The following is a 16,208-nucleotide window of genomic DNA, read 5'->3' as shown; positions in this document are numbered from 1 at the left end:
ATTTAATGGTGCTCCGTGGGATGTTCAAAATTTCTGATATTTTTTTCTTCTGATCTGTACTTCTCCACAACTTTGTCCCTGACCTTTTTGGAGAGCTCCTTGGTCTTCATGGTGCCGCTTGTTTGGTGGTGCCCCTTGCTTAGTGGTGTTGCAGACTCTGGGGCCTTTCAGAACAGGTGTATATATACTGAGATCATGTGACACTTAGATTGCACACAGGTGGACTTTATTCAACTAATTATGTGACTTCTGAAGGTAATTGGTTGCACCAGATCTTATTTAGGGGCTTCATAGCAAAGGGGGTGAATACATATGCACGCACCACTTTTCCGTTATATATATATTTTTAAATTTTTTAAACAAGTTATTTTTTTCATTTCACTTCACCAATTTGGACTATTTTGTGTATGTCCATTACATGAAATCCAAATAAAAATCAATTTAAATGACAGGTTGCATTAAAATAGGAAAAACGCCAAGGGGGATGAATACTTTTGCAAGGCACTTTTTCAATTGCTCGTCAAAAGATTGTTGATGCTGTTTGTACTTTTTGAACTATAACTGTTTTAAATATGCATAAAAGTTCCATAGACTTCAAAGGCAACATTTTGATTCGCCACTGCTCTTGAAGCGTTTCAACTGTTGACTCAACTTAGATTTCTTCAACACAGCTTTTTGCTACCTGTCACGATCGCCAATGAAGTATGACCAAAGCGCAGCGTTGGGAGTGAACATGATGATTTTAATTTTGAAACACACGACAAAACAAAAACACGATCCGTGACGTCCTCAGTTACACCGACTGAATAAAGAACAAAAACCCACAACCACAAGGTGAACACAGACATTTAAATATGGCTCCCAATCAGAGATAACGAGCCGACAGCTGACACTTGTTACCTCCGATTGGGAGTCACTGACCAAACATAGAACGCGAACACCTAGACACTACCCACAGTACACAACACACGGAAATCTACACACCCTGACTAAACACAAAAAGTCCTAGAACCAGAGTGTGACAGTACCCCCCCCTAAAGGCGCGGACTGCGACCGCGCCTAAATACAAGCAAACAGGGGAGGGCTGGGTGGGCATTCCTCCTCGGCGGCGGCTCCGGCTCCGGGCTTGCTCCCCACTTCCTCTCCAACCCCCCAAAGTACCCCTGGTCCTGTCTAGCCCCGCTGGCCGGAACCGGACTGACGACACGCGCCCCTGGCTTGGTGCGTGGATCCTGGCTGGACGGCTCTGGCGGATCCCGGCTGGACGGCTCTGGCGGATCCCGGCTGGACGGCTCTGGCGGATCCCGGCTGGACGGCTCTGGCGGATCCCGGCTGGACGGCTCTGGCGGATCCCGGCTGGACGGCTCTGGCGGATCCTGGCTGGAAGGCTCTGGCGGATCCCGGCTGGAAGGCTCTGGCGGATCCCGGCTGGACGGCTCTGGCGGATCCTGGCTGGACGGCTCTGGCGGATCCTGGCTGGACGGCTCTGGCGGATCCTGGCTGGACGGCTCTGGCGGATCCTGGCTGGACGGCTCATGGCTGGCTGACGGATCTGGCTGCTCATGGCTGGCTGACGGATCTGGCTGCTCCTGGATGGCTGACGGATCTGGCTGCTCATGGCTGGCTGACGGATCTGGCTGCTCATGGCTGGCGGAAGGATCTGGCTGCTCATGGCTGGCGGAAGGCTCTGGCTGATCCTGTCTGGCGGACGGCTCTGGCTGGACAGGGCTGACGACGCACCCTGTAGGCTCGGTGCGTTGAGCAGAGACAGGCCGGGCTGGGCTGGCGAAACGCACCACAGACTTGGTGCGGGGCGCAGGAACAGGCCGAGCTGGGCTGGCGACGCACCCCGTAGGCTTGGTGCGTTGAGCAGGAACAGACAGAACCGCACTGGGGACACACACCCCTGGCCCTACACGGGGATCAGGAACGGGCCGGACCGGACTGGAAACACCCCCCAGTACCTCTCGCCGTGCCTCCACACTTTCCATCCCCTTCGTAACCAGTGGCCCCCTTAAACTGGCGGCCATATCTGCCAACCTCTTGCACTCCTCCGGGCCGTACACCTTCTGCCCCGACGTCGTGAGCCCCCCCCTAAAAATTTTCTGGGGGTCTCTCCTCTCGGTGGACCAGGCCTCCATAGTCCTCTCCCAACCTTCGCTCTTCTGGCTCCACCACTCGTATTCCAACTGCTGCTTGGTCTCGTTGTGGTGGGTTTTTCTGTCACGATCGCCAATGAAGTATGACCAAAGTGCAGCGTTGGGAGTGAACATGATGATTTTAATTTTGAAACACACGACAAAACAAAAACACGATCCGTGACGTCCTCAGTTACACCGACTGAATAAAGAACAAAAACCCACAACCACAAGGTGAATACAGACATTTAAATATGGCTCCCAATCAGAGATAACGAGCCGACAGCTGACACTTGTTACCTCCGATTGGGAGTCACTGACCAAACATAGAACGCGAACACCTAGACACTACCCACAGTACACAACACACGGAAATCTACACACCCTGACTAAACACAAAAAGTCCTAGAACCAGAGTGTGACACTACCATTCATATTTCATAAACTATAAAGCTTTTTGTATCCCCATTCATTTCAATGGTGGAGTGCAGGCTTTAACATTATAAACTAAAATCACTGCCACAACACTTTCAGAATGTTCAAACTAAAATATTTGAGAGCTAACATTATATGGCTTATGATGCTACGGTACTCACTCTAGCCTACTATACTATCCCACTATAACCCACTATAATAACTCCACACCTACAAACCACCTCAAAATACAATATGTCACTATAACTAACCCATAGCCTATGAAAACTCTATTATTAACAATACTACTACTACCATTACCACTGCCATGACTACCACTGCTACAACTATTTCACAACCATAAATACTTAAAAACTAGCAAGCACACACATCTAGTTCAGGAAAAGTCATTTTCTAGTTACTACTGTGATGCATAATTGCCATGGTAATTTGGAATGTTCAGTCAATGAGCATTATGGGTAATGTAGTTATTCTACAGTTTCCCTTTAGGAGTATGCATTGTGCAGACATCACTGTTTCCCAAAGATACAAACATTCCAAAAACACAAAAACTAAGAAAAAAGCAACAACTAAAAAAACACACAATGTAATATAATGTGGCCTATGGACAACACTTTTTTGTTTTGCTTAAAAATAAGACCCTGTCGCAAGTTTGTGGCTTACTGTATTATATTATAGACTAGTGGCACCCCGCCCTTACGCGTGGCAAATCATTAATAATTTAATTCAATGCAATTCCCCACTCCTTCAAATCTCTTCAGGTTTTTGGTGTCTGGATATGCTGCTATTATTGTCAATTCAGTAGCATAAAAAAATAGCTCTCTCTTTTTTCTCTGTAAGCCAAAAAAACTGCACCAGGATCGCCTCCTGCAAGAATTGTTCATTTTTCTCCCAAAAGAAAAATGCTCAAAAGAGGTGCCTGGTCCCGTGACATAGCACTGGCCACTTTATATTCCTCTGTGTTTTGTATCTTTGTTTATTTTCACAGTTTTTTGTTTTGGAGTGTCCGGTATCCCTAGGTTACCGTGCTGTCACAATACATTTGACATTTTAGTCATTTAGCAGACGCTCTTATCCAGAGCGACTTACAGTTAGCGAGTGCATAACTTTTTCATACTGATGATGTATGCATTTGTAGGCCAATTTGCAAACCGAAGAATGACTACTTTACCCATAATTCTTATCTGCTTCCATTCCATTTTTTGATGTTATGTAAATGCTTCATAATGGATGCAACATAATGCTTTTGGTAGAAACCTCAATGACCTAACGTTATGGCTCTGCAAAACAGGTGTTAGAGGTAGACAACTACATATCTTATGGCCCTGTAGCTGTCCGGTTTTCCCCAACTCTAACAAATTCTCAAATCCTTTCAAATAAAGCAAGGTTCATAATGAGTCAAATTAGCACTACTAATGCCTTAAAAATAGGACCACACTGGACCGGGGGAAATTTGATTCAAAAGATTGAATTTCCAAGAGAAAGCAAGTGCAATGAAATGTTTTAGTTTTTTTATGCTTCAGAGTTTTAATTTAATTAAATCAATATTCTCTGGAGAATATTGACTTAACCCCTGTAATAATACAGCTTATTAAAATTATGATATTAAGGAATGGCCAGTAACACAAGAGTCATGAATACAAAACCCCTTAAATAATGCCTACTATATGGCTAACACGGCATAATAAACACGGCATAATAAAGGCATAATCTACTTATTAGTGGCTAATATAATAAGAAAGAAAGAAAGTCACACACTCTATATATGCGCCCAACAATTTAATGGGTAAACCTCATTACCAACGTTTCGGTAGCGCAGTGCCTTCTTCAGGGTTGGTTAATATGTGTACCTGATAAAAATATAGTGTTACCCATGTTTTATTGATAGGAAAGATAGAAGAGGAGACAGGAAAGTGTGTCACATAGGCAGTACCCATGCCAACACCACATGTGCTCTGGGGGCTGCGGCACTAACCACTAACCACTACACCATAATGACATTTGATTTTGCATTCTTATACAGCTTTCAAAGCTAAAGGATATGTCATTTGTCAAATATTAAAAGGGCAATCTGGAATGGTACAACCATTTTCAGACTTAAATTAAAGACACACACCAGCTATTTTTGTGTTTTTTAGACACAACTGCAAACTTTGAGAGTTTGCCATTAAAGAAGTTGGTCTGATGGGTTTACTCGGATGTCATCTGACTCCCCCTTGCTTGTGGGAACAATAGAGGAGCAATCGAGAACAAAAGAGGAAAGGCCCACCCCCCTTTGTGCCTTGTCATGAGGATACCTGGACCACCTATTGAGATGTGACTTTTGTTAAGTAATTCAGGTGATAAATGAAAAGGAGACTGGAGTGCATCTTTAAAGATATATAGCCATTCATTCTAGAAGAATATAACTTAAAATGACTCATGAGCTTAGTGCAACTGTCCTGCTTCACCACAAGCCAAAATATAAGCTTGTTTTAATTGTAAGGCAACATTGTAAACCTTACAAAACATGGTTAAAGCTATCAGTCACTCCTTGCACCTAAAGCTCTGTCTATGAATTTGAGTTACATTTCTCCAGCCCTATCCCTCAGCTGTTTACCAAAGCAGGGTGTGCGTTTGTTTGAATCTCTTATTGCCCCTTGAATGAATAGGTAAATATATTTCAAGTTATCCATCTTCACAAATAAATCAATACAATAGTAATGCCCATTGAAAACAACACTCACTGAGGAAGATGTGCCCAGGGAACAGGGGAGCGGATCTGTGGTAACTCAAAGACTTTATTGCACATCCAATACTGGATAGAATTTTAGGCAATAGGCTACCTCCTTCCCCACTCTTGTTCTCCCAGGGCACGTCAGCCTTTACTTTGAAAGAGAAATCTCCCGAACGAATAGTACATGAACTCAGGCTGCCAATAAAACACGCCCTTGATTGTAAGAATCAATTATTTAAATGGTAAGAAACACCAGAATGAACAAGGCGCTCAGCATATAAAGGGAGCCGAACAAACCCTGCCCATTATCAAAAATGGAATCTGTGTCAGTGGGGTAGACAGTGGGGTCGACAGTAGGACAGATGTAACTGCTGTCAGCATCTACCCCACTGGATGTAAACTCCACAAAGCCTGGCTTGTCGGTGCTGATCTGGAAGTCGATCCAGGACTGGTAACGGGACACTCTGGTGTAGACCCCAGGGAGATTGGGCCGAGCGCAGCCATTACCCCAACTAACAACCCCAGACTGGACCCAGACAGAGTTCTGTTTAACCACCATTGGACCTCCTGAGTCACCCTGAGAAGATAGAGCAAGGTAAGTCTCTCAAAGTAATTTTAAAAAGGCACGTGCTAGGAAATGGATTGGAACAGGACCCAGTTTTTCAAAAGTTATCTGATCGGATTTCATGCATGGAAAGAGAATAAATAGGATGGGCGTATCATTGAGTTGAATGGGGATGCCGGTTCTATGAATTGTATTTATTTTTTTGGGGGGTGTAAACCCGGAAGCCAGCTGCACCAATGTGCCGGAGGAAACACTGTTCAACTGACAACCAAAGTCAGCCTGCAGGCGCCCAGCCCGCCACAAGGAGTCGCTAGAGCGCGATGAGCCAAGTAAAGCCAAGTAAAGCCCCCCGAAATTCGATCAGATAACTTTAGAAAAACTAGGCCCAGGAGAACAAGAAGATAGGTTAGCATGGACTTTACCTGACATGAGTCCTTGCCCCCTTCCAGAACACCAGCACAGAGCATGTTGTCTGTGATTGAGCCAACCCCATTGAGGCAGTTACACTGTGTGTTCCCCACAACTGGAACCTCCACTTCTTGCAGAGTCTGGGGTGGGGGAAGGGGATCTGAAGGACACAAAGGAAGACTAGTGATGGGAGATCTTTAAATTGTCATTTAAATTGTAATAATAACAACAAAAATCAATGTGCACTTATGGCCACTGGGGATACTGTTTCACATAAGACATAATCTCATCAACATCTCCTATAATGGATAATTAACGTGTCCTCACGTCCTTCATTGGCGTCGCCCCAGCCGGTCACCCAGCTCTCTGTGTCACTGTGGAAAACACTGTCACTTGCTGCCAGACAGACGGGAAAGATGTAGTCAGTGAAGTTGACTGGTGAGGAGAGTTTGAGCAGAGCGATGTCGTTGTCTTTTGTGCTTCCATTGTAAGCTGGATGTATAACGATCTCAGCCACAGTTGTGGACACTTCGTTGGGGTTACTGCCCTGCTGGTTCTGTCGACCAAGGATAATGCTCCAACCATTTGGGCTTGAGCTTTGTTGGAATGATAAAATTAAGACATATCAAAGTGACAAAATGAAAGATTAACACAGAATGAATGGACAATTACATTTTGGAAAACTTATTTCAGCTGCATTACAAAACAATTGACATAGTCCTTTGTGCTAGAACCTTTATGTTCCCTGTATCTCACGCTAACTCACCTGGAGAAGCAGTGGGCTGCAGACATCACCCACTCTTTGTTGACGAGGGACCCACCACAAACGTGGCTGCCAGATTCTTGGAGGCTTGCCTGCCAGGGCCAACTTCCTGCAGGGGCATCTTGACCTCCCACTATTCTGGTGTTGTGTGGAGTGATGCCACACACTGACATAAAATAGAGAATATTGGAAATAAATACTCCACATTTGCCATTGGAATTAGATGAACAATTTTGATTGGAACGTATAGTGTGATATCTGCACCTGGATTTCAGCCAAGCTGATTTTAGATGAAAATACAAGGTCAGCAACTCATGTTAAGCAGTTGAAATGGCAATGGCTGGTGCTTTGCTTGTAGTGAATGGTACCGTTGTAGACAAGGATGAAAACCGTTATCTGATAATAATTCAATAATGTTATATGCCACCCCGCACTGAGCTGAGTGATGAAAGGAAATGTTTCCGCAATTTTAGTCTTAAAGTGTTAACACAAGCTTTACGGAAAGTCCTGTGAAGTAAGCCAGTATAAAATGCGAGTATAAATGCGAGTATAAAACTATAAAATGAATGAAAACAGTTCTGTTCCAAAATAGGTACTTTTCAAGTGATATTAACGCAGTATAAATTGAATTGAAGTGTGTGAGCTATTTTAGGACGTTTTTATTTGTACCTGTATAACATCAGCTTGTTTGCACTGCAGTGGGAGGTGTGGGAATATCTGAGGTGTGTCCTTAAAAACATGTGCCAAAGTGCCAATTTCAGGCAGCGCAAGTAAGGACATTTAAGACCCACCTAAATCGTCTCTTAACGGTAACGCATTTTCCAGGCTACATATATAACATAACATTTCATTAAGATGAGAGATGGTTTCAGTCAGTTACAATTCAGTCTGTCAGAGAGGAAGTGGATTAAAATCAGTTATTGGAGGTAATGTAAACTCACCAGTGGTTGTTGATGTGGTGGCTGGAGGGATATTAATGCCTGCAGGGAATAGACAGAGAGGTTGAAAACTGAGCACGAGCACTTCCTGTAAAGCCCTGTAGCCCCAAAATATGAGACTGTGTATTTTATTTAAGCGCTTCAAATCTCACTGTTGTGTCATGCTGCCAACACCCGTTGATTTAAAAGTTATTTAGTGACATTTTAAGAGTAATTATCACCTCAATAGCAACAATGATAGTCATAATGATATTAGCTCTCATACAAAAACGTGGTTTGGGCTTTTAGATGTCGGTAGTCATTTGTTTGAATGAGGAAGTACCAAACACATCCAAAACCATTCTGGTCGTGATCCACTCAAAATTCATCACTGAGCCAGGAGGCACAAAGGTAAACTAGGGCTGACCCCAAAGATTTGATCAGTTTTACTCTTGACTTTTTGCTGTTTCTAGTATTTGCTAAATAATGTTTTAGCAAGGAGCACAAGCCACCAGCACAACACAACATTCCAGAGAGTGCCAAGGAAGCCCACAATGTGTCTGCTGCAGAGGGACAGGACAAATCCATTAGAACATTTGATCAGTCATAGTATTGACTTTATAACTAACATGCACTCTAAATAAACACTTTTGACATCATCTAGGTGCATCATGTGATTATAAACAACAATAAATAGGCAACGGTTAGCTACTTTCCTAAATTAAACAATGCATGGAATGAGTGTATAAAAAAGCTATATATATATATATATTTAAACAGTTATGTTCCAAAATCGTTCATTCTATGTCACTGATCTTCGTGAGTGATATTGTCGCAATTTAAGTTGAATTGAAGTGTGCAAGTTATTTTCGGACATTTATAGGCCAAGTTTTCAAACTTGCATTCCCACGCATTATTTCTGTAGAATAAGGAAGTAAAATCGATGAATATGTGCTAGTTAATTAACTACCAGCTATGCCTCTAAGACTAAGTGCTCTGCTATGCCTCTAAGATCTCTGCTTGTTTCATGTTATTTATAAGTATCACATGATGGTTTCAGTCTTTTACAATTCAGTCAGAGTTGAAAAGTGGATTAAAATCAGTTATTAGAGGTAATGTAATGTAAACTCACCAGTGGTTGTTGATGTGGTGGCTGGAGGGATATTAATGCCTGCAGGCAATAGACAGAGAGGTTGAAAACTGAGCACGAGCACTTCCTGTAAAGCCCTGTAGCCCCAAAATATGAGATTGTGTCTTTTATTTAAGTGCTTAAAGTCTCACTGTTGTGTCAAACTGCCACCACCGGGGGGGAATCAAGGTCAGCTAAATTAAATTCATATGTAAAATACTAACACAATCATCATTATACAAAGCAGATAAAGTCCTTACTCATCATGAACAGAAGCAGCACAATAACCTTTATTTGATTTCCCATTGTCACAAACTCCTTGTCCATTCCAATCTAGGAGAAAAAATGATTATCATCATCATCATATCCATGAATATCATTATCCTCTCCAATTTGCATTCACTGACATTTAACATTTTGCATTCTACAACCAAATATGTAAGATGAGCTCACCTGTTTCTGTGCATTCACCCGTTCTTCTGCGTAGTCCCGTTGGGTTGGCACTATAGGCTTATATGTACGACATATATATACTGTTAGGCAGGTGAGTAAGTTGTAATGTGGCATTGGGGCTGATCCCATATGACGTTTAATGCAGGTGTGGCAAGTGCATTCACATATTCCTTTTTTTTTTTTTTTTGTTATCTTAGAACAGCTCACCTGTTTCTCTGCGTTCTCTCTTTCATCCATATAGTTGGCATTATGCGTATGTCTCTTAATCTTGAGCTACACTAGGGGAGTCAAGAAAACCGTAGTTTTTTTACCTGCTAAACTAGGGGCCCTATTTTCGGCCTGTGTTAAGGCAGTGCTAGTGTCCAACGCACGCTCTTTGGCAATTTCGACTTGTAAAAGCCTGCGCTCTGCTGTTCTCCAAACCTGGCGCCAGGGTTGGTAATTTACCTGTCTTATATCAGCTTGCTTGCGCTGAGGTGGGAGGGGTGGAAATATTTGAGATGTGTCCTTAAAAACGTGTGCCAATGTGCCAATTTCAAGCAGCGATACTGGTGATATTTAACACTCACCAAAAGCTGGTCTTAGTGGTAACACAATTGGTTTCGGCATCGATTTTGCCAGCGTAGGAACGCAATAGCCTAGTAGCCTATAACCAATGTTCTATTAATAATATAATAAATAATATGCCATTTAGCAGACGCTTTTATCCAAAGCGACTTACAGTCATGCGTGCATACATTTTTTTTTTTTGTGAATGGGTGGTCCCGGGGATCGAACCCACTACCTTGGCGTTACAAGCGCCGTGCTCTACCAGCTGAGCTACAGAGGACCACGATATCATGAGCAGTAAAACTGTCAACAGACATTCACGTTTTTCTTTATATTGGACATTATTTTTGTCCATGCAGCTTCTGTGAAAAGTTTGGACTCATTAGGCCTATGTGTGACACCCATTGAAAGAAAGGTGTCAGTGACTGTAGGAAGTCTGTTTAGGAACATCAAGGTATTACAATAGACAGCTTGCATCTTCCCCTTTCATCTGTTGGACCTACAGTGAGCTCCAAAGGTATTGGGACAATAAAACCTGTTTTGTTGTGTTGGCTCTGTACTCTAGCACTTTGGATTTGAAATGATACAATGACCATGAAGTACAGACAGTCAGCTTTAACTTGAAGGTATTTTCATCCATATCTGGTGAACCGTTTAGAAATTACAGCATTGTTTGTACAAAGTCCCCCATTATAGGGGACCAAAAGTATTGCGACAAATTCACTTATGTGTATTAAAGTAGTAAAAAGTTAAGTATTTGGTCCCATATTCATTGCACGCAATGAGTACATCAAGCAAACTTGTTGGATGCATTGGCTGTTTGTTTTGGTTGTGTCTCAGATTATTTTGTGCCCAATAGAAACGAAATGGTAAATAATGTACTGTGTAATTGTGGAGTCACTTTCATTGTAAATAAGAATAGAATATGATTCTAAACACTTCTATATTAATGTAGATGGTACCATGACTACAGATAGTCCTGAATGAATCGTGAATAATGAGAAAGTTACAGATGCACAAATATCATACCCCCAAGACATGCTAACCTCTCAATATCATTGGGGGGGGGGGGGGGTTATGATATTTATGCCTCTAACTTTCTCACTCATCATTATTCACTATTTATACAGGATTATCATCCACATTAATTTATACAACAGGTGGGTCTAATCCTGAATGCTGATTGATTAAAACTGCATTCCAGCTGGTGTCTATTTCACAAGTTACCACAGGCTAAATCTATGACGTTGAAATGCCTGAATGCGCAATCCACGGTCTCATCAACCCTGCCAGAAAATGTATAAACTTGATCTCCACTATAAAAAGCATCTAGACATTATCTTCCATTTCTTTTAGACAAGCATTTGGTTTTCAACAGCAGAGGTTTGTATAAACCTTGCTGTCTGTCTCTCCGACCTTTTCAATATTGTTTCAATATTGAATTGCGATCTCCACCATCCCATATAAAGCCAATGTGTCTGAAGGAGACAGACAGCAAATTTAGCTGGTTGTCATAGCAACGTACAACTTTTTTTCATTTGACTGGCTAAATCGATACTTTGTTGCGAAAACTAAAACGGATGAGTGGCACATTTTTGAAAAATATTTTCGGCAGCATGACTATGGATGAATGGGAAAAAGAGATGGCAATAATACCCAGGTATGCAGATTTGGGGGATACTGCATTGAATGACCTAGAGAAAAGATGCAACGAAAAAAACACTGTTAAGAATACAAACTGGGCTGTGCGGTGCTTCGAGGGCGGCTAGCAGAGAAGAAAAATGTTGTTGACTTCAAAACTGTCACTAAGGAAGAGTTTAACATCCTTCTCCGACAGTTTTATGGAAATGTAGGAAATGGGAAGGGGGAGCAGTACAGCATAAGTAGCTACCTGGCACTCTGGAGTGGGCTCAACCAGTTTCTAAATGACGCACTCATTGGTCACAGCTTATGATGGACACTGAATGTACCACCTCGATTCATGCATTTCTGGGAAACATCAAACAGCTAAGAAGGCAAGGAAATTATATTACAAACAGCAACCCTCCCATCACCGATAAGGACATGGCCCAGCTCCAAAACTCCCAGGCTCTGAATCCCGGTACATCAAGGGGTCTGGTTCAGAAAGTGTGGTTCGACCAGTTACATCTGGGTCGAGGAGGAAAAGAGGGGAACAGACAACTAAAGCCCAACTCATTCCTCGTAAAAACAGATGAGAACGTTCTAGGGTATGTTGTTCATAGCCTGTTTGTGTTATTTCTAAGTTGCACTCATAATTAGGCTACTGGAAAACAATATTATAACAACGCATTCCCTCTCTCAGATACGCCACTCTTGCATATAACGAGGCCACAAAGAATAATCTGGACCCAAGGGAGAGGGGCATGGAGTCCAAGAGTGGATTCATGTTCGAGCAGCCAGGGAACCCACTATGCCCGGTGGCATCACTGGAGAAATATCTATCGAAATGCCTGGAGTAACGCCCTTGCATTTTATCTCCACCCAAGGAGAGGAGAGTGTATCGGGGACCCGATATGGTACACGTCAGAGCCAATGGGCTTGAACTATCTGGCAGCACTTCTACCCAGGATCTGCAGGGCAGCGGGAAAAACAACATACACAAATCACAGCATCAGGACCACGACAGTCCAGAAACTGGCCAATGCTGGTTTAGAAGCAAGGGACATGATGTCAGTGAGTGGGCATCGGTGCGAAGGTTCGCTCCATAGCTACTGGCGTCCCTCACTGACTGACAGAAAACGCTGGAGAAACATCCTGGCTGAAAACAAAGAGAACAGTGCAGCACCATCAACACCCAAAAGGCTGAAGCAAGGCAGCAGAAGTAGTAGCACAGACTACGACAGATATTTCAACCAATGCACCATCCAGGGGAATGTACAGATAAATGTGACATACAAGAAGTAGCTATAGCTATGTCAGCTGTGGTGGATAACAAAGAGAATGTATGGTTTCATTTATTAAAATCAGCTCAAATGAATGTCATGGATTGCCTTTCTTTTGTCTGAACAGTGTTGTGACAAGAGAGCACATTTTCTCTGCCAGGCAAAGTCGCGCATCATAGGCTGATTGTTGGTCATTCCCAAAGCCAACACCTCCTTTGGCCGCCATTCCTTCCAGTTCTCTGCTAGCAATGACTGGAACGAATTGCAAAAATCTCTGAAGCTGGAGACTCTTATCTCCCTCACTAACTTTAAGCATCAGTTGTCAGAGCACCTTACCGATCACTGCACCTGTACACAGCCCATCTGAAATTAGCCCACCCAACTACCTCATCCCTATATTGTTATTTATTTTGCTCTTTTGCACCCCAGTATCTCTATTTTGCACATCATCTCTTGCACATCTAGCATTCCAGTGTTAATACTAATTGTAATTATTTTGCACAATATCCTATTTATTGCCTTACCTCCATAACTTGCTACATTTGCACACACTGTATATATATTTTCTGTTGTATTTTTTTGACTTTGTTTTGTTTTACCCCATATGTAACTCTGTGTTGTTGTTTTTATCGCACTGCTATGCTTTATCTTGGCCAGGTCGCAGTTGTAAATGAGAACTTGTTCTCAACTGGCTTACCTGGTTAAATAAAGGTGAAATAAAAAATAAATAATAATAATTAAAAATAAAATTTGTTATGGATGTATCCAAATAAATGTCAGTAGAAAATAGCTTAAACAAATGCAAATGCAGCTACTTTGCTGGCTGTTATTTCTGGCTGAACCTTTTGACGTAACTGTAAATTAGCTGTAGTTGGCTAGCTAGCAAGCAAGGGATAAGAACTTTCCCAGCCAGTATGGCTATGGAACATTTACAACGAACGACTGGGTCGCGTCTATAGATACAGATCAAAAATACTGAATGACTGGGTCGTATCCATAAATACAGAACAAAAAGACTGAATGTCTGGGTCGCGTCTCTAGCAACCCTAGATTTTTGTCGGGACTAAATCTTGTGGAAGGATGAAATAGTACGAATAAATTAATCAAAATAATGTTTTTATTGAAAATATGTCAATCATTATTTTAATATGTTGGTAACCCGTTGTATAAAAGTGATAATGCCCTCGAAGCCGGTGTTTGTTGGATATATTGGCACGGATGTTGTTAGGCCCGAGACAAAGTCGACTAAGGAAGTCTCAAGGTTTTGCCCGCCTGAAGTAGAGTATCTCATGATAAGCTATAGACCACACTATCTACCAAGAGAGTTTTCATCTATATTCTTCGTAGCTGTCTATTTACCACCACAAACCGATGCTGGCACTAAGACCGCACTCAATGAACTGTATACGGCCATTAGCAAACAGGAAAACGGCACATCAGTCACTGGCTTCATCAATGAGTGCATCAATGACATCGTCCCCACAGTGACTGTACGTACATACCCCAACCAGAAGCCATGGATTACAGGCAACATCCGCACTGAGCTAAAGGGTAGAGCTACCGCTTTCAAGGAGCGGGACTCTAACCTAGAAGTTTATAATTAATCCCGCTATGCCCTCCGATGAACCATCAAAAAGTCAAAGTGTCAAAACAGGACTATGATCGAATCGTACTACACTGGCAACGACGCTCGTTGGATGTGGCAGGGCTTGCAAACTATTACAGACTACAAAGGGAAGCACAGCCACGAGCTGCCCAGTGACACGAGCCTACCAGACGAGCTAAATTACTTCTATGCTCGATTCGAGGCAAGTAACACTGAAACATGCATGAGAGCATCAGCTGTTCCGGATGACTGTGTGATCACGCTCTCCATAGCCGATGTGAGTAAGACCTTTAAACAGGTCAACATTCACAAGGCCGCAGGGCCAGACGGATTACCAGGACATGTACTCCGAGCATGCGCTGACCAACTGGCAAGTGTCTTCACTGACATTTTCAACCTCCCTGTCTGAGTCTGTAATACCAATATGTTTCAAGCAGACCACCATAGTCCCTGTGCCCAAGAACACTAAGGTAACCTGCCTAAATGACTACCGACCCGTAGCACTCACGTCTGTAGCCATGAAGTGCTTTGAAATGCTGCTCATGGCTCACATCAACACCATTATCACGGCCCAGTACATCACTGGGGCCAAGCTTCCTGCCATCCAGGACCTCTATACCAGGCAGTGTCAGAGGAAGGCCCTAAAAATGGTCAAAGACTCCAGCCACCCTAGTCATAGACGGTTCTCTCTGCTACCGCACGGCAAGCGGTACCGGAGCGCCAAGTCTAGGTCCAAGAGGCTTCTAAACAGCTTCTACCCACAAGCCATAATACTCCGGAACATCTAATGAAATGGCTAACCAGACTATTTGCAAATTTTTTTATCAAACTGAAACTGAATAAAAACTAGTAAATCAAGTCTGAAAATGTACTGAAACTATACTGAATTTCAAATCAAATCTTTAAAAACAAATAGAAATAAATCCTATAATAGCCTTGCTGTACTCTACTCACTCTACTGTATTGTACTGTATTGTATTGTACTGTACTCTGTTGTGCTCTACTCACTGTACAGTACTGTACTGTACTGTACTCAGTGAGAGACAAAGGCAGAGAGGGAGGGTTGTCCAGACTCAGACTGTTTTAACACTCTTGGTTTGACCACCAGATGACAGAAAGACAAAGGAAACAGTTATGAGCTGAACATAATAGTATGCCAGTAGAAGGGATCACAGAGGTAGGTGACCCAACTGTAGTTTTTGACTATTATGATTTCCCATTGTAGCCAATTCAGTTGCAGTAAGTCCATTCGATTTTTTGGGGGTAATTCCGTTACCAATTTGGTAACGGAATTACAAGTTTTAATCACTTAATAATTCATAAACAAAATTGATATCAGTAAAATCACTACAACTAATTGGTAAGTCTACCGTTACTTCTGTGAACTTTCATTATCCTCGCTCTTCATTAGGAAGAGAAATTAGAAAATATCTTTCAAATATATGTGTTTTTGGTAATGGAATTACAATGCACAAGGCAATATTTCTTAAACTTTTTAAAATTAAATACAAGTGTTGATATTAGTTGGCAGGGGTTTGTACATCAACATCATTTTGTTTTGATGTATTTCTGATACCTTTTAAGAATTTTTATGGTAGATGTTTTCTAAGACCCCTTTTCCATCTG

The 16,208-nt window shown here is 42.4% G+C and overlaps 2 protein-coding genes across 2 annotated transcripts in view; both read right to left on the bottom strand.

Annotated features, from left to right (window-relative positions):
• The window catches only part of rnf213b (ring finger protein 213b), a 106,278-nt gene that overhangs the window by 16,637 nt on the left and 73,433 nt on the right, over nucleotides 1-16,208 (bottom strand). The window lies entirely within an intron of this gene.
• Nucleotides 4,070-11,203, bottom strand: LOC311130146 (serine protease 27-like). The gene is made up of 7 exons (XM_084162833.1): nucleotides 9,332-11,203; nucleotides 9,075-9,113; nucleotides 7,967-8,005; nucleotides 7,029-7,191; nucleotides 6,590-6,858; nucleotides 6,277-6,422; nucleotides 4,070-5,866 (listed from the first exon to the last, which is right to left on the bottom strand). Exons 1-7 carry the CDS (start codon nucleotides 9,396-9,398, stop codon nucleotides 5,525-5,527), a joined length of 1,065 nt encoding a protein of 354 aa, XP_084018959.1. The 5' UTR covers nucleotides 9,399-11,203; the 3' UTR covers nucleotides 4,070-5,524.

This window comes from Coregonus lavaretus, assembly GCF_964263955.1.
Source record: "Coregonus lavaretus genome assembly, chromosome: 1".
NCBI classification, from domain to species: domain Eukaryota; kingdom Metazoa; phylum Chordata; class Actinopteri; order Salmoniformes; family Salmonidae; genus Coregonus; species Coregonus lavaretus.
The sequence above is the reverse complement of the archived record's forward strand: the minus strand, read 5'-3'. Positions and strand labels throughout refer to the sequence as shown.

Bases quoted from the DNA above. Each gene is read 5' to 3' on its own strand.
- LOC311130146 (XM_084162833.1), bottom strand. From the start codon at position 9,398: ATGGACAAGGAGTTTGTGACAATGGGAAATCAAATAAAGGTTATTGTG. The intron at 9,114-9,331 runs GTAAGGACTTTA...TATTGCCTGCAG, and splicing joins GCTGCTTCTGTTCATGATGA to GCATTAATATCCCTCCAGCC. The intron at 8,006-9,074 runs GTGAGTTTACAT...TATTCCCTGCAG, and splicing joins CACCACATCAACAACCACTG to GCATTAATATCCCTCCAGCC.